General features: G+C 44.6%; 1 protein-coding gene across 2 annotated transcripts in view; it reads right to left on the reverse strand.

The window, feature by feature from the left end:
* Positions 1 to 26,624, reverse strand: part of LOC122795868 (hippocampus abundant transcript 1 protein-like) — a gene marked incomplete in the record, with an annotated part of 997,490 nt that overhangs the window by 60,902 nt on the left and 909,964 nt on the right. For both annotated transcript variants that reach the window (XM_044064280.1, XM_044064281.1), the window contains 1 exon segment: positions 3,426 to 3,523. In XM_044064280.1, coding sequence (XP_043920215.1) covers positions 3,426 to 3,523 — 98 coding nt within the window.

Below are 26,624 nucleotides of genomic sequence, written 5' to 3' on the forward strand. Positions count from 1 at the left end.
TCCTCTGCTGCTGTAGAACTCCACAGGGCACCAGGCAGGAGCTTGGTCTGCTGGGACGGATTGGATTACTCTTTTTATTAGCAACGTTTGGACCTCTATTGTTGCCTGTTCCCTGTAACTGGGTGGAACATCCAGTATTTTTATTTTGAGCCAGGCGTCTGGATACAAAGATAAGCGACCCCCAACTGCCTCCAGAGCAGGACAGTCGGGCCTCCTCTCAGGAGCGCTGGTAAGGCTTCCCAAAGAAGTGATCTCTGTTGCTCTGGTGTTGCGAGGGCGGCGTCTTCCATTATTGCCCCCTCCTTTGCCTCTGGAGGGGGGGGGGTCACCACGCGTGTCCTGAAAGGCTCCTTGGGCTTTTTGGAACCACATTTTTCCTCCCCTTTCACCTTTAGGGTAGGGTAGGGTCGGGTAGGGGTGGAATATCAGACCCCGATGACAGACAGAGTCTTTCCATCCTGTTCACACCTGGTCAAGGTTTCCTTCACTTTAGGCCCAAAAAGGGACGAGCCATCAAAGAGAGTGTTCACGAAGGATGACTTGAAGGGCTCCGAGAAGGAACACACGCACAGGAGTGTCTCCTAAGAGCAACTCCTGTACCAGCTGCCCTACTCGTTCCATCAGCTGCATAAGAGATGAGGTGCATGGATGAGTTGACTATAGAATTGAGGCTAGCAAGCTGGGTGTCAACTTTGTTGGAAGCTCCTGCAGCTACTGTACCCGGAAGAGTATCTCCTAGCTCCTTACGGAGATCTCTCTGTAACCTGGTAAAATGGGTTAAATAGTTGAGCGAACGAAGAGCAAAGGACGCTGAACTAAACATGCGCTTCCCATATCTATCCATAATCCTGGAGTCTCTGTTAGGAGGATGGATAGACGAGGAAGTCTCAAGAAATTTCCTTTTTAGTGGCTGCCGCCACCACCATGGCATCAACTGGAACACCTTTTGTTAAAGTTTTGTCAAGGGGGGCAGAAATGAATTTATTAGGCCTCCTAGGGACAGGCTCCATAGTATCCTGAGTCTCCCACGCCTTTCGTGAGACCAGTTGCATCATCGAAGGGCGGAGACACCCAAGAGGTGGAGGGCTGAGACCCGAAACCCAAAAGCCTTCAGGAGAACTGACATCCTCAGTTGGGCTTTTGGACTGCCAGTCACCCCTCTGCCTAAGGATTTCAAGTATCTCAGCAAATGAGATATCCTCAGAGAGGGCCCATGGGGACCCTTCTAACTCATCTAAGTCAGTATCTGATGTTAGAGACTTCTGTGGGGAGTCTAGATGTTTCCTCTTACACAATCTCTTCCTGGGAACCTCATCAGTGGGAGCTTCTGGTTAGATCTCGGAAGAGCAGGGGCCACCCAATGGAGCTTCCTGAGGCTCTGGGTCTCTACGCTTGGTCAGGATGTGCAAGGCAGAAGCAGACACAGGCACTTTAGAGGAGGAGAAGGCAGACCTGAGGTCGAGGATGTCTTAGGAGACATGACTCTCCTCATGGCATCGAAAGCACCTCTGCTCCGATGTGAGGGAACCGACGGATTCGAAGAAACCGTCGACACCCCCGGCACGGGAACAGTGGGCTCCAAGTCTGAGGTAGGAGCAGAGCTCATCCAAGCTGAAGCCCCGAGAGGCAGTGGAATGGAACAGAGAGTATTGGCTACTAGAGTCCTCAATCAGCACCGACGACATCAGAGTGCATGGAGCCAAAGACACTGTAGCAGGCATCAGCTCCGAGGGTTCCACTAACATCAGGTCTGACTCCTTGAACTGGTGCAAGGGTCTTCGGCTCCGAAGCCGTTTGGGTCGAAGCCAATAACATTTTTGCCAAGGCTGGTGCCAATAACAGCTTCTGCACCACATGATTCACATCCAGATCTGACAGGCTGATAGAGGATCGAGAGGAGCGTACTGAAGGTGGTACCGACTGAAGTAATGGACTCTTAGGCGCTTCAGACACCGGTTCCAATACTGGGGACCGGCTCCGAAAGTAAAAGACTGTTGGTTCCGATGGCAGTGGAGCCGAAGTCGAGGATTATTTTTTTGATTTCTTTGAGTCCGAATTCTTAGAAGACTTTGAGGACTTGCTGGCACCATCTTGGTCACTCAAAGCTTCTTGAAATGAAGGCTTCAACAAAATTCTGTCAAGGAGTTTTCTCTTCCTTTCCTTTAGTCTGTAGCAATAATTAGACCATCAGATCTGAAGTCTGATTATTGCTACAGATTAAAGCGCTTAATCTATTAATTGTTTTTATTCTTAAAATAAAAGTGTTTTTTAATTCGGAGCCGGTACATTTATTTTTTTCTGTAGCTGTAAGATTCTTACTTGTTAAAACTGTTTGAGACCATATGTGCCTCGTACTACACCAAATGTCTGTTACGGTATAAAAAGGATCATCAGAAAATTCTTCATCCCCCTCAAGAGATATGGAATAAAAACAATATGTGGATAGCCACATATTTTGTTTTTGCATTATTTCTTACCTTAATACTCCCCAGAGATTAAACTTCGATTCATTCTTTGCTAAATACATTTATAGGTGATGCAACTTCATACCTCTGCAATCTTTTTAAAACTGTCTGTTGCTTTTCCTGCTTTGAATTTAGTTTTATAAACTTGTGTTTTTGAGGGGTATCCCATAATCCTACTCAGAATAGGAGGAGGTCTGCAAATCTGTATGCAAACTGTACGCTAATTAATGTCTGAATTTTAACTGGATATGACTACCTTCCAACCGAAATGACCAATATTAAGAATTTCATTAGAACAACTCTGAATAAGACTGGCACAGTTAAGCTAGAAACAAATATCACTGCTCTGCTTTTTGTGTTTCTCCCTCCCATGCTGTTACTTTCTTAAGAGTATTCTGGCGACAAGAATTAAAAGTAAAATTACATTCGGTTTGAAGTAATATCAAGAACACAAAGAATATAGAAAAAGGCCAGGGCACACTGTCCATATTAGCTGACAGATATAAATTCTGAGGTGTTAAAGCAAACACCTGCAGAAGAATTCATTAGAACTTGGTGGCCTCCACTATTAAAAAGAAAGGGCAAAGCTAGTGAAAGATGGATTAACAGTTCTTACTAAGGAACCAAAAGCAGAAGTGCCTAGTGTGAGTCTTCTGTTTGATGTTAACACCATTTTTGGGGAAAATTTACTTACATACTTTAATGTACTATTATATTATATGCAAGGAAGAAAAATACACTTCCAGTATTCAGTTCACATGCATAAAAGTAGTTACTAACACATCATTTTGCACATCTTCTAAACAACCCGAATAGAGCATAAAACTTAATTCCCTCCAGTACTGCATCAACCCCAGCTGTTTCAATGCATTAAGCAACAGGAAGTGACAAAAAAGCCAACAATAAACTTAAAAAAAAAAAAGACACACAACCCTGTTTAAATGGTGCTTGACTCCTTACCTTGTTGATCAGAGTCTGCATTTCTGGAAACTAGAGCACTGACTGCTGGGAATGTAATACTAGACATAGATGCTACTGCTCCAGCTGCCCATATCATCCTGTACAAGAAAAATAATTTTATATATCTCATACAACCGTATGCTGACAGAGGTTGAACATAATGAACAGTAAATTCAGAACTGCATAGAAACATTTCCACATATAATGACAGAATCTCCCAAGTATTAGCCCCAGTGTTCATTTTTCATTTAATACATAAGTAAGAGGCTCTAATTATGTGCAGTAATGAAACATAGTGTACAAACATAAAAATGTGAAAATGGTTGTTGTATTTTTATTTTTTTTCACTAACTACAGACAGGAGTATAACGCAGACCTGTTCTGTGGATAAAAGATGATGCAAATATGAAAGGTACTCAACCTAAAAGCAGATCTTCAGGTAAAAGATTTTTGCATCAGCTCTTAGTTCTGGGCTTCTGCATATTTCAGCCAACAGTCAGCCAGTGTTTCCATCTGCTGAAGTTTCCCCCATGCAAAGGTAACATTAAGGTCTACACAGCTGTTCTTGCAGCAAAGTTTGACACATGAAAGGCTGGTGCCAATAACAGCTTCTGCATCACATGATCCACATCCAGATCTGACAGGCTGATAGAGGATCAAAAGGAGTGTACCGAAGGTGGTACCGACTTAAGTAATGGACTCTTAGGCGCGTCAGACACCGGCAATTACTGCAATCATAACAACTGTAATTTTATGATTTATTTAGGTGCTTGAGTTGAAGCACTACTTTGTACCATACGTAAGCAGAATAAATGTGAAAAAATTATTTAAATTGAGCAGCCAAGACATTAAAGTTACCCTACTTGTTCAGTTTAAAGATTTTTCTCACATTGGAACACACTAAAATTGGTGCCAAGCCTGTCAGCACACAGGAATCTAGTATCTCATTAACAGAGTGCTGGCAGGTGTGAAGGAGTTGAAACAGAACTCTCATCTATCTAGAACACTGCCTTCTTACATGAGGTTTTTGGTGTGGTATTCCAAAAAATCCAGTCAAAGTTTGTCCTCCAGAATGGCAACCCTCTCCTGAATGAGTTACAGCCTGCATCCTGCCAAATAAACTTCATCAAGATCGTGATAACACCACCCTTCATTAAATAAGGTCATACAGGTTAAATATGGATCAGTGAAGAATTAGAACAGGGGGGGGCCAGTGCTTCATGATCAACACCAGTGTAAGCCAAACGGAACACACTAAATACGGGAAACTTGTCAATATCAGAGACATTTCTTAAAGGCCTATTCTGAACCAGTTTAATAAAAAGTGACCTCATGCAAGACAGCTCATGGCATAAATTAACATGTAATAGTTAGATTAGCAGCCTGACTTTACCTCCAGCCCAAATATAATCAGATCTACTAAATATCATTATGGTCTCTGACATAACAGGCAAAGGAAACCTACTGAGCAAAGTCAATTCCTTCCATAATTACGGGAAAAAAACAAAGAAAAGCATGGTTATTGTGCCTCAACATCCAGTTTCCCTAACTATACATTTGATACTTAGTGCAGATTAACAATGCACAGCCCAAATAGAAAACTATTACACCATAACCACTTCAATTGTTAAATTATCATCTACTGAGTGTAGGCTTTTACTATGATTAACTGAGTCACATTTAGTAGACATGAGATTAAGCAAGCCAAATATGTCTAAAATATTGGGATGATGCAACTCAAGACAGTGACAACTACAAAGTAATAAAAAAATAAGTTATGTACTTACCATAACGTTCCCATGCATGTTGTCCATCCCCACCTTTATTCTCATGTATGGGTCGAATCCGATCTGTCAGATCCATTATGGTCTTATACAAAAGCTCATGGCCTTCAACCAAGTTATCAGGCACCCATCCCTTCCCAGAATGCACCTCTCCATTACCTCAGATCTTATTTGCCAAAAACAGCCATAAACAATGTATGTAAACAAAAATAATGGTAAGAAACTATGTTGTTGTATCCATTTTCCGAAGCCAATAAGTCCATGAAAAAAAGGTATTTTATTACCCGATCTCTTTGAAGACTAGGATGGAGGCTGGTGGGAGAGTTGTGAGAATAAAGGCGGAGATGGACAACACACATGGAACGTAACCCGGTTCCCTTGAATTACCACATCGATGATAGTCCACTGAACACAGAAGGCATTATAAGAGATCTAGGAACACAGGTTGACAGCATCCTTTCTTTTGGCCACCACATTGCCACTGTAGTCAGAAAAGTACAGTTTTGTACCTACCATAAATGTAGATGTTCGAGTGTATACACTGCTGCAGTCATTACACTTGGGTTATCCTGCTGTCAGGCGGTCCCCACAGTCGGCCTGAGTTCCAAAGTCTTGGTCCTGCGTCGGTTGCGGTCGCCTCTTCCCTGACAGTGCAACAGGGGTATATTAGATGCAGCCGATGCCATTTTCTTCAGTTTTTCTTGCCCTAGATGTCAGGTGTCCCCAAAAAGGTAGGCAATGTAAATTGCTAATAACACATGCATATGAAAAGTAGTAAAAAGAGCTTTCAGTTTCCAGCAAATACTCCCCATAGGTAGTAAAGGGTAGAAAGCTTAGGTACATAGCAGCAAGTGAGAGGGGAAGGAGGGAGGGTAACCTGGACTGCAGCAGTGTATACACTCGAACATCTACATTTATGGTAGGTACAAAACTGTACTATGTTCATCGTGTTACACTGCTGCAGTCATTACACTTGGGTAGAATGCCAAAGCTGAGGTAGGGTGGCTGGTTCTATAAGGCGTTAGGGGTGGCTATAAGGCCCTGCAGCACTGCAGTGGCAAAGCCAGCTCTGGATTTAGAGTAAAGAGGCAGATGGTAATGCTTGGTAAAGGTATGTACAGAACTCCAAGTTGCTGCTTCCAAAATGTCCTTGGTAGGTACTCCTCTGAGGTAGGCAGTTGAAGTGGCTGTTGCCCTGGTGGAATGAGGCCTAATGTTGTTAGGTACAGGTTTCCCATGGTGTGTATAGCAGAAACGTATACAGTGTCCTATCCATTTTGAAATGGTCTGTTTTGAAATGGCTTTTCCCTGAGATCCTGCAGCATATGCTACAAACAATTGCTCAGTTTTCCTGAAAGCTTTGGTTTTGTCCAAGTAGAAGCGCAACTGCCTGTGTATGTCCAAAGAATGCAGAAGTCTCTCCCCTTTATTCTGTGGGTTTGGATAAAAAGTTGACAAGTGAATAGTTTGGTTTAGAGCCACACTTGATACCACCTTTGGCATAAAAGTAGGGTTTGTTCTTAAAGACACCCTGTCTTGGTGGAAAATGATGAAGGGTTCCACTGCCATTAGTGCCTGTAATTCTGAAACTCTTCGTGCTGAGGTTATTGCCAGGAGCAGAAAAGTTTTCCAAGAGACATATTTTAAATCTGCTGAGTTAGCTGGATCAAAAGGAGGTAAAGTTAATTTTTCCAACACGAAGTTGAGGTCCCAAGTTGGTGCTGGTGCTCTACGGGGAGGTCTTATGTTTTTAGCCCCTCTGAGGTACTGTTTTAGCAAAGGATTAGAAAAAATGGGAGGATTCGTGTTGTAATGAGTAGAGATGGCAGAGGCATGGATCTTGACGGATGAAAAGGAGAGGCCTTTGTCCAGCATCTCAGTTAAATATTGTAGTATCTGAGGGATATGTGGGACAAGTGGGTCAAGGCCGTGAGCCTGGTTCCAGGCACAGAATCTCTTCCATTTATCCGAATAGGCTTTCCTGGTGCTAGGCCTTCTGGCCTCCAGAATGACATCCATTAGAGCTTTGGAGAGAGGCACTGCTTGCTTGACTAAGGGATCTGCCATGCAGCCAGGTTTAAAGTCTTTAGCTGGCTGTGGAAGTATCTGATTGTTGAGCTGGGTCAGATGATGTGGTATTTGAGGCAAAATCCAGGGAGGACCTTGTGCTAAGTTCTTTAAGATTGGGTACCAGTGCTGGCGTGGCCAGTCTGGGGCAATTAGGATCATCTTTGGTTTTTCTTGCCTGGCTTTTATGAGTACCTTTGGAAGGAGAGGTAGTGGTGGAAAAGCATATACTTGTAGGTTTTTCCAGCTGAATGAGAGGGCATCCACTTTCCATGCTTGTGGGTGGTAAGTCCTTGTGCAGAATTTCTGTAACTGGCAGTTCATTGGGGATGCAAACAGATCTATGTCCGGGCTCCACCATTTCTGAGTTATCGTTCTGAATATATGTGGATGTATTTTCCACTCATGTGGGGTCCATGATGTTTCTGCTTAAGTCGTTTGCCAGTGTGTTTTTCTTTCCTGGCAGGAATTGTGCTTGCAGATGTAATCAATAGGTTAGAGCTGTGTTCCACAAGGTCATGGCCTGTCTGCAGAGGGTATAAGAATGAGTGCCCCCTTGCTTGTTTATGTACCACATAACTGTGGTGTTGTCTGTTTTTAGTAGTAGTTGTCCTGGATGTAGAAGGTCCTTGAAAGCTATGAGGGCATTTTGTACAGCTAGCATCTCTTTTTGATTGATGTGTAGATGCCTTTGCTCTGCGGTCCACTTGCCCTGAATACATCTGGAGCATTTCTCCCCAGGCCTCCGCTGAAAACAGGGTCTGTGGAACCTAGTCGGACTTTCCCGGTCAACAAATGATAAATAAATAAAAAAAAAATAATAATTTTCCTGCCATGTGTGCTCCCCAGGCGTAATCCGATGCATCTGTTGTCAGTGTTTGCCTGGCTGTGGGTTGAGTGAAAGGCTGTCCCTTGTTGAGATGACATGCTTGAGCCCACCATTGAAACTCCTGTTGAAGGCAAGGAATTAGTCGTATTACTGTTTCCAAACTTTGACAGTGTTGAGACCAGACACTCTTTAGGTACCATTGTAGTTTCCTCATATGCAGTCTGGCATATGGAATTAGTAGTATGCAAGATGCCATATAACCCAAGGCCTGCAGAATTTTTCTTGCAGGGAGTTGGGTCTTTGTTGCCATCAATTGAAAATATTGAGTCAGTTGTCCTTGCTTGTCTGGCGTGAGATAAGCCATCTGGGCCATTGTATTCAAGCTGGCACCCAGGAAAATTATCTCTTGTGAGGGCACTAGTTTTGACTTTTTTTCGTTTACTGTGTACCCTAGGCAACTTAACTTTTTTTGCAAATGCCAGATGCTTTAGAAGAATGTCCTTGCTCTCTGCTTGAATCAGGCAATCGTCCAGGTATGGATAAATTTGAATTCCTTTTTGTCTGCAAAATGCAATTACTGGTGCCAGGCACTTGGTGAAGACTCTGGGCGCAGTAGATAAGCCAAAGGGCAGTGCAGAGAATTGGTAGTGCATTGAACCAGCCATGAATCTGAGGTATCTTCTTCAGTTTTGTCTGATAGGGACATGCAGGTATGCCTCTTTGAGGTCCAAAGTAACGAGCCAAGCTTTCTTGGGCAGCATGGGAAGTAGCTGTTGTAGTGTCAACATTTTGAATTTTGGGACATCCAGGTAAGTATTTAGAGAAGAAAGATCCAGAATGGGCCTCCAGGCTTTGTCCTTTCTGGGAACCGGAAAGAGTCTTGAGTAAAATCCTTGGCCTTGCTCCTGTGTTGGTACCTTTTGAATAGCTCTCATGTCCATGAGTGCTGTGATTTGTCTTTGAGCCTCTGCCCATTGATGTGTTGGCAGATTTGGCATTCCTTTTAGTCTTGGCAGAGTGTGAAAGTGGAATCTGTAACCTTGAGATACAATGTTAAGGTTTTGAGCTGCTGGTGCAGGATCTGATTGTTTTGTTGAGTGAGAAGGGTAGGAATTTGAGGCAAAATCCATGGTGGTCCTTGAGCAAGGTTCCTTAATATCGGGTACCAGTGCTGGCGCAGCTAAGTCTGGGGCGATCAGTATCTCTTGTCTGGCTTTTAGGAGCACCCTTGACAGGAGAGGCAGAGATGGGAATGCATATACTTTTAGGTTTCTCCAGCTGAGCAAAAGCGCATCCACTTTCCATGCTTGTGTGTGGTAAGTCCTTGTGCAGAATTTTTGTAGTTGGCAGTTCAGTGGGGAGGCAAAAAGATCCATGTCTGGGCATCCCCATTTTTGTGTTATGTTGAAGATTTGTGGATCCAATTTCCATTCGTGAGGGTCCATGATATTCCTGCTTAGGTCGTCTGCCAGAGTATTTTCCTTGCCTGGCAGGAATTGTGCTTGCAGGTGTACTTGGAACGTTAGAGCTGTGTTCCACAAGGTCATGGCTTGCCTGCATAGGGGGTAAGAATGAGTGCCCCCTTGTTTGTTTATGTACCACATAACCGTGGTGTTTGTCTGTCTTTATTAATAATTGTCCTGGGTGCAGAAGGTCCTTGAAAGCTGTTAGGGCATTTTGTACAGCGAGCATCTCTTTTTGATTGATGTGGAGATGCATTTGATCTGCAGACCATTTGCCCTGAATACACTGTCCGTCCATGTGTGCTCCCCAGGCGTAATCTGATGCATCTGTTGTCATTGTTCGCCTGGCTGTGGGCAAGGTAAAACGCTGACCCTTGTTGAGGTGACATGCCTGAGCCCACCATAGAAACTCCTGCTGAAGGCAGGGTATTAGCGGTATTATTGTTTCCAAGCTGTGGCTGTGTTGAATCCATATACTTTTCAGGTACCATTGTAATTTCCTCATATGCAGTTTGGCATATGGAATTAGTAGTATGCAAGATGCCATGAATCCCAAGGCCTGCAGAATTTTTTTTGCAGGGAGTTGGTTTTTGTTGCCATCATTTTGAAGTATTGAGTCAGTTGTCATTGCTTGTCTGGCGTGAGATAAGCCATCTGGGCCGTTGTATTTAAGCTGGCACCCAGGAATATTATGTCTTGTGAGGGCACTAGTTTTGACTTCTTTTCGTTTACTGTGTACCCTAGGCAACTTAGTATGTTTTTTTATAAACGCCAGAAGTTTTAAAAGAATGCCCTTGCTGTCTGCTTGAATAAGGCAGTCGTCCAGGTATGGATAATATTTGGATTCCTCTTTGTCTGCAGTATGCGATTACTGGTGCCAGGCATTTTGTGAAGACCATGGGCGCAGTAGCTAAGCCAAAGGGCAGTGCAGAGAATTGGTAATGAGTTGTACCTGCTATAAATCGGAGGTATCTTCTGCAATTTTGTCCGATAAGGAGGCATACCTGCATGTCCCTGAGGTCCAATGTTACCAGCCAAGCCTCCTTGCCCAGCATGGGAAGAAGTTGTTGTAGTGTGAGCATCTTGAATTTGGGTACCTCCAGGTATGTGTTTAGAATTGAGAGGTCCAGAATGGGACTCCAGGTTTTGTCCTTTCTGGGAACCAGAAATAGTCTTGAGTAAAATCCTTGTCCTTGCTCCTGTGTAGGAACCTGTTGAATGGCTCTCATGTCCATGAGTGCTGTAATTTGTCTTTGAGCCTCTTCCCATTGTCCTGATGGCAGGTTTGGAATTCCTTTTATCTTTGGTAAAGTGTGAAAGTGGAACCTGTATCCTTGAGTTACAATATTTAGGACCCATTTGCCTTTTGTGATGATGTGCCAATTGCCTGCAAAAAGTGCAAGTTTTCCTCCCATGGGAACTGCCAAGAATGATTTGCTCGGCAGTCTGAGGGGTAAGTCATTGCGTTTGTCTTCTGATAGTTTGAGACCTGTTTTCTCCTCCTTTCTGGGTTGTAGCACCCCATTGTCGTGGCTTGTAAGAGCCTTGTAGCTGACCTCTGCCCCTTGGGCGTCTGTATTTGCCCCTCTGTGGTCTGTCAGAAGTTGGAAAGGACCAGTTCTTGGTTGGCCAATTTCTGCTGAAATGACGGGGTTGTACTTGTAAAAAATCCTTAACCGTCTGCATAGATTTTGCCTTATCCTCCATTTTCTTTAAAACATCCTGATGTAAGGGTGCATCCAATAACTTTGCTTTAACATGATCAGGTAAAGTTTGCTCCTTTAACCAAGCATGTCTATGAATGACAGACCCTGTTACAGCTGCTCTGCAAGAAGCTTCCAATGAATCAAATCCACATTGCAAAGTATGTTTTCCCACTTGTTCTGCTGCATGCAACAAATCTTGCATTTCCTTGTAATCAGGCTGCGCTGTATGTGTGCTCATTTTTTGTTTTAATTGAGACATCAAATATTGTTGATATTTCAGCATGTGAAACTGACAATTTAAGACCCTCATAGCTAGAGTAGCTGAGGTATATACTTTCTTTCCCCATCTGTCTAGTGCTCTGGAATCTAGCAATAGAGGCCTTAACCCCTTTGGGACCCTGGCAAATGGTTTCTGGGTCAGCAACAGGGCTTTTATATAGGAATTTATGTGAGTCAGGGACTCTGTAGTATCTGTCTGGTTTGGCTGGTGCAGGAGGTAATGAGTCTGGGTTAAGGCTAGACTCTGAATAAACATCATCCACAATGTCTAACAGGTGGAATAGCAAGGGGTCTGTGCTGGGGTAGTAAGAGGAACTCTCGTAGCCTCTTCTTAGAATCAGAGTAATCCTGGCCTTCCCAGTGGAAATGTTCCTTATGGTATGTAAAGTTTCCCCAAAAGAGTAGTCCTCTGGGGAAGATGCTGCAAGAATAGACTCTTCAGCATCAGAGTCTTCATAAGGGGGAAAAGAGTACTCCTGTTCCTCAAAGGAATCTGAGGAAATGGAAACCTGGTCAGAGGAAGTGTAGTCCTCCTCCTGTCTGGGCCTTTTGTCAGGTGGGGGATGGGTACCCCTAATAAGGGTAATTAAGTCTTCTGCCATCTTAAGCACCTGCTTTTTTAGGGATGGGGCCTTACACTGGAGACTGTTGTACAGGTTTCCTTGCTTTTAATGGAATTTTCTGTTTTGCATAAGATTTAATAGTAAGTGTAGTCGGTCTGAAGACACCTTCAGCAACTGTCGGCCTTTCAACTGTACCAGGATCCCCTTCAGCCATGGAGTCGGAAGGGTCTAAAGATAAAGGCTCTGGAAGCCCTGCAATATCAGTTTGGGAGTCGGATGCAAGCTGGGGTTCTAAATCAGCGGTCGTCAGGGGCTGCGTAGGCGCCTCACTGAAAACCGGAGAACCAGCGACTGGCCTAGCAGAGGCCTCGGTGTCTGGTTTGGGTCTCGGCTGCCTGTCCTTATCTTTGCGCTTTTTATGCATCCCGGTAGTCGGTAGCTCGGATGGCATGGTATAATTAAATTTTCTACCAAAATAATGTCGGGCGAAATCAAAACGACGTTTAATAGTTCGTTTGTTAAACCTAGCACAAAACCGACAACCTGTGACGTCGTGGTCTGGGCCTAGGCAAGGGATACAATAAGAGTGAAAATCCTTATGAGGTATTTGCTTCCCACAAGAAATGCAATTACTAACTTTTTCTGACATCGGACTGAGGCAAGAAAAGTTTCCCCAATGGGGTACTTAGCTTTATTGAAGACTTCGGTCTGAAATTCAATTTGAAAATCTCAAGAGTCGGACGACCGGCACTTGCGAACTGCTTCTGCTTCGGGCACCGCGCGGCAAGAAAGACTGGGGAAAATGGCGCCGGATGCATCTTATATACCCCTGGTGCACTGACGACAGGGAAGAAGCGACAGCAACCGATGCCGGACCAATACTTTGGAATTCTGGCCGACTGCGGGACCGCCTGACGGCAGGATAACCCAAGTGTGATGACTGCAGCAGTGTAACACGATGAACATCTCCCTGCCTTTGGGGGTGGACGTGGTCCACTGTTTGCTTCTCTGCTGGCCCTGGGATAGGGGCCTGGATGGTCTGTCCCTGCGGAGCTTACCTTGGCCCCGTTTGCTAGGTGCAGGGAAGGACCACAGCTTAGACGGAAAGTTCCTGCTAAACCTGGGAGGTTGAATCTGAAAGAAATATTTTACTGTTTGCATTAGATTTTGCTTTATCTTCCATCTTTTTAAGCACCTCTTCTGCTTTTACACCAAACAAGTGCTCCTTATCCAGGGATGCATCAATAAGTTTAGACTTGACATGATCAGAGAGAGGTTGTTCCTTCAGCCATGCACCTCTCCTAATGACAGATCCTGACACTGCTGCCCTGCTAGAGGCTTCTACGGCATCATATCCACAGTGTAATGAGTGTTTGGCCACTTGACAAGCAAAGTGTAACAAATCTGCTAACCCTTTTGAACTGGCACAGTCAGGAAAGGAATAATTCTTTTGTCTTAATAGTTCCAAAGTGTATTGCTGATATTTTAACATACAGAAAGTACAGTTTTGTACCTACCATAAATGCAGATGTTCGAGTGTTGACACTGCTACAGTCATCACACTTGGGTAATCTGCCGTCAGGCGGTCCCGCAGTCGGCCTGAGTTCCAAAGTCTTGGTCCGGCGTCGGTTGCAGTCGCTTCTTCCCTGAAATCAGTGTGACAGGGGTATAAAAGAGGCAGCCGACGCCATTTTCTGCAGTTTTTCTTGCCCCAGATGTCAGGTGCCCCCAAATAGGAAGGCAATACATAATCTTATGCAAACATACATTAGTAGGAAAACAATAGTAATAGTTGTAAGCAAATACACCATATAGAAATGCATCAAATTGTTAGTACACAAATGGAGTTATAAATAAAACCCTGGTATGAAGAGGGGATGGAGGGAGGGTAACCTGGACTGCAGCAGTGTCAACACTCGAACATCTACATTTATGGTAGGTACAAAACTGTACTATACTCATCGTGTTACACTGCTGCAGTCATCACACTTGGGTTGAATCCCAAAGCTGTGGCTGGTACTAAACCGGGTTAGGAGAAGCTAGTATGCCCTGCAGAACTGCAGTGGCAAAGCCAGCTCTGGTTTTTGAGTATAATGGTAAGTGGTAGTGCTTGGTAAAGGTGTGCACTGAACTCCAAGTTGCAGCCTCCAAAATGTCCTTGGTTGGTACCCCTCTGAGAAAGGCTGCTGAGGTTGCTGTAGCCCTGGTGGAATGGGACCTAATGTTAACAGGTACAGGTTTCCCATGGTGAGTGCAGCAGTAGCGGATACAATGTGCTATCCATTTAGAAATGGTCTGTTTTGAAATGGCTTTTCCTTGTGAACCTGCAGCATAGGATACAAAGAGTTGGTCAGATTGTCTGAAAGTCTTTGTCTTATCCAAATAGAAACGTAATTGTCTATAAATGTCCAAAGAGTGAAGGAGCCTTTCTCCTTTATTCTGGGGGTTTGGATAAAAAGTGGGTAAATGAATAGTCCGATTCAGAGCCACACTGGATACTACCTTTGGCATAAAAGAAGGGTTAGTTCGTAAGGAAACTCTGTCTTGATGAAAAATGATGAAGGGTTCCACTGCCATTAGGGCCTGTAGCTCTGAAACCCTTCGTGCTGAGGTAATTGCCAGCAGTAAGGCTGTTTTCCAGGACAAGTATTGTAGATCTGCTGAGAGAGCTGGTTCGAAAGGAGGCAGTGTTAGTTTTTCCAAAACAAAGTTGAGGTCCCAAGTTGGATTTGGAGGTCTTCTGGGCGGTCTTATATTCTTAGCCCCTCTGAGGTACTGCCTTAGTAAAGGATGTGAAAATATGGGAGGATCAGTATTGTAATGAGCTGAAATGGCTGAAGCGTGGATCTTAATGGAAGAAAAGGAAAGGCCTTTGTGTAGCATCTCAAGTTAAATATTGCAGTATCTGAGGAATATATGGGATTAAAGGATTTTGGCCTTTAGCCTGGTTCCAAGCACAGAATCTTTTCCATTTGTCCGAGTAGGTTTTCCTGGTGCTGGGCCATCTGGCCTCCAAAATGACATCCATGACATCCTTAGAGAGAAGTGTTGATTGATTATTTAAGTTATTTTCCATGCAGCCAAATTTAAAGTCCTGAGCTGACCATGAAGGATCCGAGTGCTTTGTTGAGTCAGCAGGTGTGGAAATTGAGGTAAAATCCATGGAGGGCCTTGTGCCATGTTCCTTAATATTGGGTACCAGTGTTGGCGTGGCCAGTCTGGAGCAATTAGGATAATTTGTGGCCTCTCTGATCTGGCTTTCAATAACACCTTTGCTAGTAGAGGTAGTGGAGGGAAGGCATAGACTGTTAATGTTTTCCAACTGAATGATAGGGTGTCCCACTTTCCAAGCTAGTGAGTGGAATGTCCTTGTGCAAAATTTTTGTAGTTGGTAGTTTTGGGGGGAGGCAAATAGATCTATGTCTGGCCTTCCCCATTTTTGAGTTATCATTGTAAATACTTGTGGATCTAGTCTCCATTTGTGAGGATCCATGATATTTCTGCTCAGCTCGTCTGCCAATGTGTTTACCTTTCCTGGCAGGAATTGTGCTTGTAGCTGGACATAAGTCAGTGCTGTGTTCCATAAGGACATTGCTTGTCTGCATAAGGGGTAGGAATATGTTCCCCCTTGTTTGTTTATGTACCACATTACTGTGGTGTTGTCCGTCTTTATTAGCAGTTGTCCTGGATGTAAGAGGTCCTTGAAAGCTGTCAGGGCATTTTGCACAGCTAACATCTCCTTTTGATTGATGTGCAGATGCATTTGATCTGCAAACCATTTGCCCTGTATGCACTGTCCTGCCATGTGTGCTCCCCAGGCATAGTCCGATGAGTCTGTTGTTATTGCCTGCTTTGCTGTGAGTAAGGCAAAAGGCTGACCCTTGTTGAGGTGACATGCTTGAGCCCATCATAGAAACAACTTTTGAAGGCAGGGAATGAAAGGTATTGTTGTTTCCAAGCTGTGGCTGTGTTGAGTCCATACGCTTTTCAGGTACCATTGTAATTTCCTCATATGCAGTTTGGCATATGGAATTAGTAGTATGCAGGATGCCATGAACCCCAGGGCATGCAGGATTTTCCTTGCAGGGAGCTGGGTTACTATTGCCATCATATTGAAATACTGACTCAGTTGTTTTTGCTTGTCTGGCGTGAGATAAGCCATCTGGGCCGTTGTATTTAAGCTGGCACCCAGGAATATTATCTCTTGTGAGGGCACTAGTTTTGATTTCTTTTCGTTTACTGTGTACCCCAGGCAACTTAGCATTTTTCTTACAAAAGCCAGATGTTTTAAAAGAATGTCCTTGCTTTTCTGCTTGAATAAGGCAGTTGTCCAGATATGGATACATTTGAATTCCTCTTTGTCTGCAGTATGCAATTGCTGTTGCCAGGCATTTCGTGAACACTCTGGGCGCAGTAGATAAGCCAAAGGGCAGTGCAGAGAATTGGTAATGCGCTGTGCCTGCAATAAATCGGAGGTATCTTCTGCAACTTTGTCTGATTGGGACATGCAGGTATGCCTCCTTGAGGTCCTGCGTTACTAGGCAAGCTTTCTTGCCCAGCATGGGAAGAAGCTGCTGAAGAGTGAGCATCTTTAATTTGGGTACCTCCAGATATATGCTTAGAATTGAGAGGTCTAAAATGGGTCTCCAGGCTTTGTCCTTTCGTGGAACCAGGAATAGTCTTGAGTAAAATCCTTGTCCTTGCTCCTGTGTAGGAGCCTCTTGAATGGCTCTCATGTCCATGAGAGCTATTTGTCTTTGTGCCTCTGACCATTGATTTGGTGGCAGATTTGGCATTCCTCTCATCCTTGGTAAAGTGTGAAAGTGGAATCTGTAGCCTTGAGATACAATATTTAGAACCCATTTGTCTTTTGTAATTATGTGCCACTTTCTTGAAAATAGTGCTAGTTTTCCGCCCAACGGTGCTGCCAGAGCAGCTTTGCTTGGCAGACGGAGTGGAAAGTCATTGTGATTGTTTTCGGAAAGGTTGAGATCTATCTTCTCCCCCTCTTTGAGTTGTAGCTGGCCATTGTCTAGGCCTGCAGGAGCCTGGTGGCTGACCTCTGCCCCTAGGGCGTCTGTATTTACCTCTCTGTGGTCTGTCTGAAACAGGAAATGACCAGTTTTAGTTGGCCAATTTCTGCTGAAACGAGGGGGTTGTACTTGCAAAAAATCTTTGACTGTCTGCACAGATTTAGCCTTTTCCTCCATTTTCTTTAAAACTTCCTCTGCTTTAACTCCAAATAAAACATCCTTCTGTAAGGGAGCATCCAATAATTTAGCTTTAACATGTTCTGGTAAAGTTTGCTCTTTTAACCAAGCATGTCTACGTATAACCGACCCTGTGACAGCTGCTCTACAAGAAGCTTCCAATGAATCAAATACACATTGCAAAGTATGCTTTCCCACTTGTTCTGCTGCATGCAACAAATCCTGCATTTCCTTAAAATCAGGTTGTTCTGAATGAATGAGCATTTTCTGTTTTAATTGAGACATCAAATATTGCTGGTACTTCAGCATGTGAAATTGACATTCAAAGCTCACATAGCTAAAGTGGCAGAATTATACACTTTTTCCCCTATCTGTCTAGTGCTCTTGAATCTCTTTCAGAAGGAACTGGATTTTTAGCAAGAGACGCCTTAAGCCCTTTGGGGCCCTGGGAAATGGTTTCTGGGTCTGCAACAGGGCTTTTATATAAAAATTTATGTGAGTCAGGAACCCTGTAATACCGGTCTGGTTTAGCTGGTGCAGGAGGCAATGAATCTGGGTTAAGGCTAGATTCTGAATAAACATCATCCAAAATGCCTAAAACAGGAGGGATAGCAAGAGGTCTGTGCTGAGGTAGAAGAAGGAACTCACGGAGTCTTTTCTTTGAATCTGAGTAATCTTGGCCTTCCCAGTGGAAATGTTCCCTCATGGTGTGCAAAGTTTCCCCAAAAGAGTAGTCTTCTGGTGGAGATGCTGAGGGAATAGACTCTTCAGCATCAGAATCTTCGTAAGGAGAAAAGGAGTAATCCTGTTCCTCAGAGGAAGCGGAGGAAACGGACACTTGGTCTGAGGAAGGGTAGTCTTCCTCCTGTCTAGGCCTTTTGTCTGGAGGGGGATGGGAGCCCCTGATAAGGGTAATTAAATCTTCAGCCATCTTAAGCATTTGTTTCTTAGGCACAGGGCCCTGTACAGGAGTCTGTTGAACAGGCTTCCTTACCTTTAAAGGGGTCTTTAATTTAGCATAGGACTTAATGGTAAGTGTAGTCGGTCTAAAGACGCCTTCAGTAACCAAAGGCCTGTCTACAACCTCGGATTCCCCTTCGGGGCTGGTGTCCAGTGGGCCTAAAGGTACAGGATCATGAGGCCCAGCAATCTTGGTCTGGGAGGCCGTCCGTAGTTCCAAATCTGCGGTCGTCAGGGGCTATGTAGGCGCCTCGCTGAAAACTGGAGAACCGGCGACTGGCCTAGCGGAGGCCTCAGTATCTGGTCTGGACCTAGGCTGCCTGTCTTTATCTTTGCGTTTTTTGTGCATTCCAGTCGTCGGTTCCTCTGACTGCAAGTTGTAATTGAACTTTCTACCAAAATAATGTCGGGCGAATTCTGCCCGACGCTTAATAGTACGTTTGTTAAACCTAGCACAAAACCGACAACCAGTGATGTCGTGGTCAGGGCCTAGGCAAGGAACATACAGTAAGAATGAAAATCCTTATGAGGTATTTGCTTCCCACAAGAAATGCAATTATTAACTTTGTCCGACATTGGTCTGAGGCAAGAAAAGTTTCCCCAACGGGGTACTTCGCTTTTGTGAACTGCACGTGAACTGCTTCTGCTTCGGGCACCGGGCAGCAAGAAAGACTGAAGAAAATGGCGTTGGCTGCCTCTTTTATACCCCTGTCGCACTGACGTCAGGGAAGAAGCGACTGCAACAGTCGCCAGAGCAAGACTTTGGAACTCAGGCCGACTGCGGGACCGCCTGATGGCAGATAACCCAAGTGTGAGGACTGCAGCAGTGTAACACGATGAACATCTGACAATTGAGTGCTCTGATAGCTAAGGTTACAGAGGTGTATACTTTTTTACCCCATCTGTCCAGAGCTCTGGAATCCTCGTCAGAAGGAACAGGATTCTTGGCAGAACTAGTCTTAGTTCCTTTAAGTCCCTGTGTAATGACCTCTGGGTCTGCAGCAGGATTTCTGTACAGGCATTTGTGAGAATCCGGTACTCTGTAATACCTGTCAGGCTTACTAGGAGCAGGTGGGAGGGTGTCAGGGGCTAAGCTGGATTCATGGAAGCCATCATCCATCACTTCTAAAATAGGGGGGATGGCCAAGGGTCTAGGCTGCGGCAGGTCCAGAAACTCTCTAAGTCTTTTCTTAGACTGAGGGAAGTCCTGAGATTCCCACTGGAAATGTTCCCGGAGGGTGTGAAGGGTTTCCCAAAGGAAAGGTCCTCTGGAGGGGAGGCAGAAGGGTTGGATTCCTCTGCATCTGAGTCCTCATAAGCAGTCAGAGGTTGCTGTTCCACTTCAAAATCTGAATAGTCAGATTCCTCAGAATCCTGTTCTGTCATAATTTCTGGAGAAGGGTGCCTTTTCCTTTTAGAAGTTGTGACCCGACTACCCGGATAAGGGAGATGAGATCCTCCACCTTTTTAAGCATTTGTGCTTGGGGTGGTGGAGCAGGAGCAAGATGGTGGCTAAAAGCAAATTTCTAGGAGTGGCCTGGCTTCTAGGTCTGAGAGAAACGGTAGTCAGATGAGAAGACGTCATTTTTTTTGTCTAGATTCAGTAGTGCGAAAGGCCTCCTCAGATGCCGGTGCCTGCGTCATGGCTCTGGACCCAACTGAAGCAGAGACAGCCAAAAGGCTCGGAAGACGAAGAAGGGTCATGGTAGAGGCCTGCATAGATATCGAATCGGGAATCAGGGTCTGCGAAAGTGACTCACTGAATTCCTGAGAACTGACGACCTGCTTAGCGGTAGAGTCGTTGGAAGGCTTAGCCTTGTGTGGTCTGTTTCTATCTTTATCTCTGCACTTTTGCGGAATGTTCATGGATTTTTGGCTGATGGATGCCATATCAGAATGCGAAGACGGAACACGAAAATAACGGTGTACAATAAGAGCTCTACGGTGAATGGTTCTCACATTAAAGAGGCACAGAACTGGCAACAGGGAATGTCGTGGTCTGGGACTAAACAAGTGATGTAGTAAGAATGGAAGTCTTGGTGTGGGATGTGCTTTCCACAGGCGAGACAATTGTTAACTTTTTCGGACTTCGGTTAGTACAAGACAAGAGGGTCCCCAACGGGGTACTTAGCTTTAGATGTTTTCAGCTGAAATTCAAACTCTGGTAGTGACCAACCAGCACTCGTGCTAACTGCTTCTGCTACGGGTTCCACGGCAAGAAAGACTGATGTATGACGTCAGCTGCCTTGCTTTATAGCACTGACGACATCACGTCAGACTACAGGTGACTGCAGCCGATGCAGAAAAACTCTGACTCTGGTATTCGGACCGACCAAGGGCTAACACAGCAGGGATAACCCACAGATGATGACTGCAACAGTGAAACACGAAGAACATCCAAATCTACCATGGCCAGTAAGGGGCAAGAAGGATGACTACTAGCTTCAACAAAATTGCTTTCTGTAACAATTTCAGAATCAGGGGTGTTGGGGGGATAAGCATAAAGTAGTCCAGGAGGCCAACTGTGAACAAGTGCATCTTTCGGGGGTCTCCACCTGAGGGGGGATTAGGGCAAAGTAGCTGCTGCATTTGTTGTTTGCTGGAGAAGCAAACATCGCAGCAAGGCTGGCTCCATTTCTGGAAAAATCTTTCTCCAATTTCCTGTTTGAGAAATCACTCGTGAGGCATCAAAATTGCCCTGCTCAGGTTGTCAACTATGAGGCTGGATTCCTCGGAATGTGTATTGCCACCAGAAAACGGTTGGAAGATATCGCCCATTGCCAAACTCTGAGGGCTTCCTGACAAACAGGGTAAGATTTGGTTCCTCCTTGTTTACTGATATACCAGACTACCGACATGTTGTTTGACTGGAGCCCTATTGTTCCAGAGGGAGAGAGAGTCTTGAAAGGCTTGCAATGTTAGGAGCACTGATCTCATCTCTAGAAGATTTATATGCAGATGGACCTCGTAAGGGGACCAAATGCCCTGGACTGTCCTTCCCAGACAATATCCCCCCACCCGATCTGGGAGGCATCCATGGTCACCATGTCTTGGGGCTGACTTGGTACAAATGAACGACCTAGACTGACTTGATTGGAATGGATATATTAATGAATATCTTTCCTGCATGAATCTGTAATCAAGATTTTGTGAGACACTGGAAGTTCTAGACAGGACCATTGGGTTGACAACCATTGCACTATTTTCATGTGTAGATGAGCCAGTGGCACTAATACTATTGAAGCTGTCATTGTTAAAATACCTGTAGTACTAATTTTGCAGATGCTTTTTTCTTGCGAATCAATACTCTCACCTGATTGTGCAATGACATTCTGTTGGAGAGAGGACTTGCTACCATTTTTCTTGCATCTAGATGAGCTCCTACGAAAACCAAATTTTGACATCACTTTAGAGCTGATTTTTCATAACTTAAGGTGACTTCTAGGTGTCCTCAACGGTGTAAGCTAGTTTCTCTTGTCCTTATGAGTTGATACCTGTTCATGAAGGTTGGCAGATGGTCATCTAACTATGGAAACACTTGGAATCCTTGATGCCTCAAGTGAGCTGCAGCCACTGCCATGCATTTGGTGAATACTCTGGGGGCTGTAGTGAGACCAAAGGGCAAAGCTCGAAACTGATAAGGACTGGCTCCCAGCTGGAAGTCCAGATGTCTTCTGGGCTGTCTGTTCATTTTTATATGGTAGTATGCATCCTGAAGACCATCGAGCACATCCAATTGCCTTTCCCCAGAAAAGGCAATTACAGCTGTAAAGTGACCATTCGAAACTTGCTCTTTTTGATTGACTTGTTTAGACTGCCAAGATCCAGAATGGGTCTCCAGTCCCCTGTTTTTTTGGTACTAAAAAGAATCTTGAGTAAGTTCCGAAGCCTTGTTGGTCTGTGGGGAATTCTTGGATGACACTTTTGTTTGCAACTTTTGAATTTCTTTTAGATTGCTTGATCCCTTTGATTAGGTGGCACATCTGGGATTTTTTTGTTTTGGGGGGAGTGGATTTTTTGTTTTGGGGGAGTGGATAGTTAAAGGGGATAAAGTAACCTCTGGATATTATTTGCTGCACCCATTTGTTGTTAGTAATCTCTTGCTAGGACTGTGGGTGCAGAGACATCCGACCTCCAACTGCCTCCAGAGGTGGACAATTGGGCCGCTGTTCATGAGCTCTGAAAGGGCTTGCCAAAGAAGGTGTCTCTAGAGCTCTGGTTTTGCGGGCCTCCTCTGCCCAAGGGCGACTTCTTTGATTATTGTTCCCTCCTTTACCTCTGGGGAACTTTCACCATGTGAGTCCTAGAAAGAACTATGAGATTTTCGGAACCACATCTTTCTGCTACCTTTCTGACCTTTGGGATAGGGTCTGCTCAGAGTAGAAAAATGGACTCCTACAGCAGACAAGGTCTTGCCTTTTTGTTCACACTCGGTGAGCATTTTTTTCACTTTCAGCCCAAAAAGAGATGAGCCATTAAAGGGGGCATTTACAAAGGAAGACTTGAAAGGCTCCACGAAATCGCAAAGTCGGATCCAGGCCTGCCTCCTAAGAGAGATACCTGAACCAGCAGCTCTACTCTCTCCATCTGATGCATATGAAATCAGTCTCATGGAGGAATTAACAACGGAATTTAGGGTGGCGAGCTGAGAGGCTACTCTGTCTGTGACCTGCTCAGCTACAGCTCCTTGAAGGGTATCTGTCATCACCTTTCAGAGATCTCACTGAAGTCTCGTAAAGTGGGTAAAGTAATTCAGTGAGTGAAGAGCAAAGCCTGTTGAAGAGAAGGCTTGCTTCATGTATCTATCCATCATCCTAGAGTCCTTATTAGGAGGGTGAATAGTGGAAATGTTCTCACAGAGTTTCTTTTTGGTGGCCGCCACCACAACCATGGCATCCACAGCTACTCCTTTTGACAGAAAATGCTTGTCTGATGGTGATGTGATATACTTATTTAGCCTCCTAGGAATAGGATCCATGGTATCTGAGGTCTTCCAAGCCTTCCAAGAGATTAAGTCAATAAGCTCTTTCGAAGAAGGGGTCACTCAGTAGAGGTGGAAGGGCAGGACCCAAAAGCCTCCAGGTATACCGATTCCTCTGCCAAAGGGGTGCTGAACTGCCATCTACCCCTCTGTTTAAGTATTTCCAAGATGTCTCCAAATGAGACATCTTCAAGAGGTGACTGTGGGGTCCCTTCTGCTTCATTGAGATCAGTATCGGAGGTGACAGACTCCTCTGGGGAGTCTAGATGTTTCCTCTTACAAGTCCTCTTCAGAAAGACTTCCTCAGTGAGATAATCTGGGAAAGTTTCAGAAAGGGGGGGGGGATTCCCTGAGGAATGTTCTGAGGCTTGGGGTTCCACTTCACTGTGGATGGGGTAAAACAGAGGACGAAGGCAGGGAAGGGGGAGGAAGATCTTGAGAGGACTGAGTCTAAGACTGAGAAACAGTCAAAGCTCTCCTCATAGCATCAAAGGCTCCCTGCCCCTGATTCGAGGAACTCCCTGGCGCTGACAAAAAGGTAATCGCAGCCAAAAGACCCTCAGGACCAGAAGACAAGAAGTCTGAGGCTGAGGTAGTAGCTGAGTTCATCCAAGCCAATGTTCTAAGAGGCAAAGTCCAAGCCGAAGAAAAAGTGGTCAGATCCCCATCCTCAGGGCTGACCAGAGAGCTACAGCTCCTAGAGTCCTCCTGCTTCGACAAAATGGAGGAACTCAGACTAAATATTGGAGTGGAAGACAAAGCAGGTCTCTGACCTGACACAGACACAATCTGGACATCAGAATGTTCTGGCTCTGAACTCAAATGCTGGATTGGAGGAGGAAGAGAAGCTACCAGGGCAGACTTGGATGGCTCCAAAGCTGTAGGGCTCTGATCCAAAAACAACTTTACCAGCACGGGTGTCTTAAGTAAACTCTGTACAACCCTATCCACATCACTGCCCGAAAGGCTCCTAGTAGACAGGGTGGAAGAACAGGACTTAGCCAATATTGGGGAAGGCAACCTAGAAGAAATTGGTTCAATTGAGGGAGACTGGTCTCGGATCAGAGTCGGCATTGGAGCAGGGGGTGTTGCAGCAGAAATCACTAAGCACTCAGAGGAACCTTCAGATCAGACTCGTCTGCTCTGAAGTACTTAATGGAGCAGAGAGTTTTGCCTTCTTTTGAGCCGGCTCCAATGATACCTTTGGAGTTTATGGAGGAGTCTTTTTTAGGATTATCAGAATAGTTGAAGAGGAGGAGGAGGACTTTGTAGACTCGGGGGGCCAAAATGGCTTCAGAAAAAGGGCTTTTTAATAAACCTTGCAACATCAGCTTATTCTTCCTAACATGGCACATTGATTGAAGCCATGACAAATGCTGCAAGAGTCTTGTAAGTGTTTTAAAGGGCCCAAGCATCACACACACACACACACACACACACACACACACACACACACACACACACACACAGTGAGTGTGTCATTCAATGGCATTTTCTTACCACACTCCACACACTTTTTAAACCCTAAGTGTTGAAAAAGAACAATGTTTTTTCTACTAGTTGATAAAAAAAATCAGTAGAAAGAACAGGAGGGTTACTAAAAGGAGTTATAAGAGTAGTAGGGTAAAGAAATAGAAATCAAAGGTATTTCAATATACGAATAATAGAAAAGAAATTAGAAAGCCTGGAGCTCAGTGAATGATCATGTCTTTCGCAAAGAGGCAAATGAGATCTGAGGTAACTGAGAGGTGCGTTCTGGGAAGGGAAGGGTGCCTGAGAGCTTGGTTGAAGGCCACAAGCTTTTGTATAAGGCTGAGATGGACTGGATCCGACTCATATGCGAGAATAAAGGTGAGACTGACATCACATAACCAACAAAAAACACCCCACTCCCATGCAACATCCAACATGGAGTCAAGCTCCCACACATACAAACTGTGTGTGTGTGTGTGTGTGTGTGTGTGTGTGTGTGTGTGTGTGTGTGTGTGTGTGTGTGTGTGTGTGTGTGTGTGTGTGTGTGTGTGACTGCAGTGCATTTGAGCGAATATTCGAAAAAAAAATCCCGAAAATTGTTTTTCCGGCTTAAGAGAATTAAACTACAGAGCAAAGAACCAGACAACTTGGGTGGAGAATGGGCAAACTCTCCAAACATAGGAGAAGATGCAGCAAGCCAACAAGGCAGTGACCAGCCAATGACATGTCCCACATCTGTCATCTGCAAGGTACACTAGAAAAATTTGAGAGTGGAATAACTAATATGGGTGGAAAAGGTCAGGACTACCTACAAGCTGACCAAATTTAGTGGCATTAGACACTTCTTTGCAGAAAAAGACAAGTGGTATGCTTCCATGTCATTTCAATCACCACTGAAATGGAGCTTTTTGCCCTAACCAAGAAGTACTTTCTTGGTTTACACTGAGGTAGTTCTTTGAACTGTTCATGACCATAAACCACACACTTCTCAACCTTGATGGAGTAACAATGAATTTTGGTCCCCCTCCTCGAAATTCTGTAATCAGGCACAGAATCAAAGGAACTGTGGGAAAGTATACATGACTCTTATTGGCTATGGGTCAGAAAGCATCCATCAATTTTCTCTTACCCTGCCAAAGTAGGCAGTCGGCATTCACATGTGATGACCAAATCAATCTCTAGTGTCCTGCTCCTGAAGACCCAGACCAGGTTAAGATTCCACCACCCTCAGCTATAGAAAAGAGCTACAACTGTAGCTGAGGGAGAACAACAGTGTATACACTTCTCCTGGGATGTGAAAAGATGCCAGAGTGACACCTCAGTTTACTGATGACTTCCAAACCCACATCAATTTTCTGCACAGTGGGTATAAGTATGTACCTGCTGTTTGTTTACAAACCACACCACTTAGTCAGGCTGAATGACAGGGGAAAGATAGGGCATGAACCCAACTCTCATTCTGGGGCTTTGGTATCATCTTACCTTCCACAGCTTTTACAGAAAGGTGCACTGCCTCCAGTTACAGCTGGTTTATGTGAAGCCACTACTGCTTGTTGGAGGTGGTAGGATCCACTGTCCCTTAAAAGGGCTTCAGGTGAGCTTTAAACCTACAAGCCAAGTATTTGTTGTTAGGTCCTGTCAAAGTTTCTGCTGTAAGAAAGGAATGTACACCATGACTATGGTGGAACTATCTGTCCTAGAGCTCAGAAACAATGATGTGACATATGACAGCTTTGTAGCCACTAACACTTCACTGTCCACTACAACATCAACATCTAAAGGTGTGCAAATGAAACTATACAATGATTATAGCTATGATAAGGGCAGAGAGGTACTGGTGAGTCTAACCCTGGGATCATTTGTTGTAACCTCACCTGAACTACA

This window comes from Protopterus annectens, chromosome 2.part2 (assembly GCF_019279795.1).
Source record: "Protopterus annectens isolate FY-2018-M chromosome 2.part2, PAN1.0, whole genome shotgun sequence".
NCBI classification, from domain to species: domain Eukaryota; kingdom Metazoa; phylum Chordata; order Ceratodontiformes; family Protopteridae; genus Protopterus; species Protopterus annectens.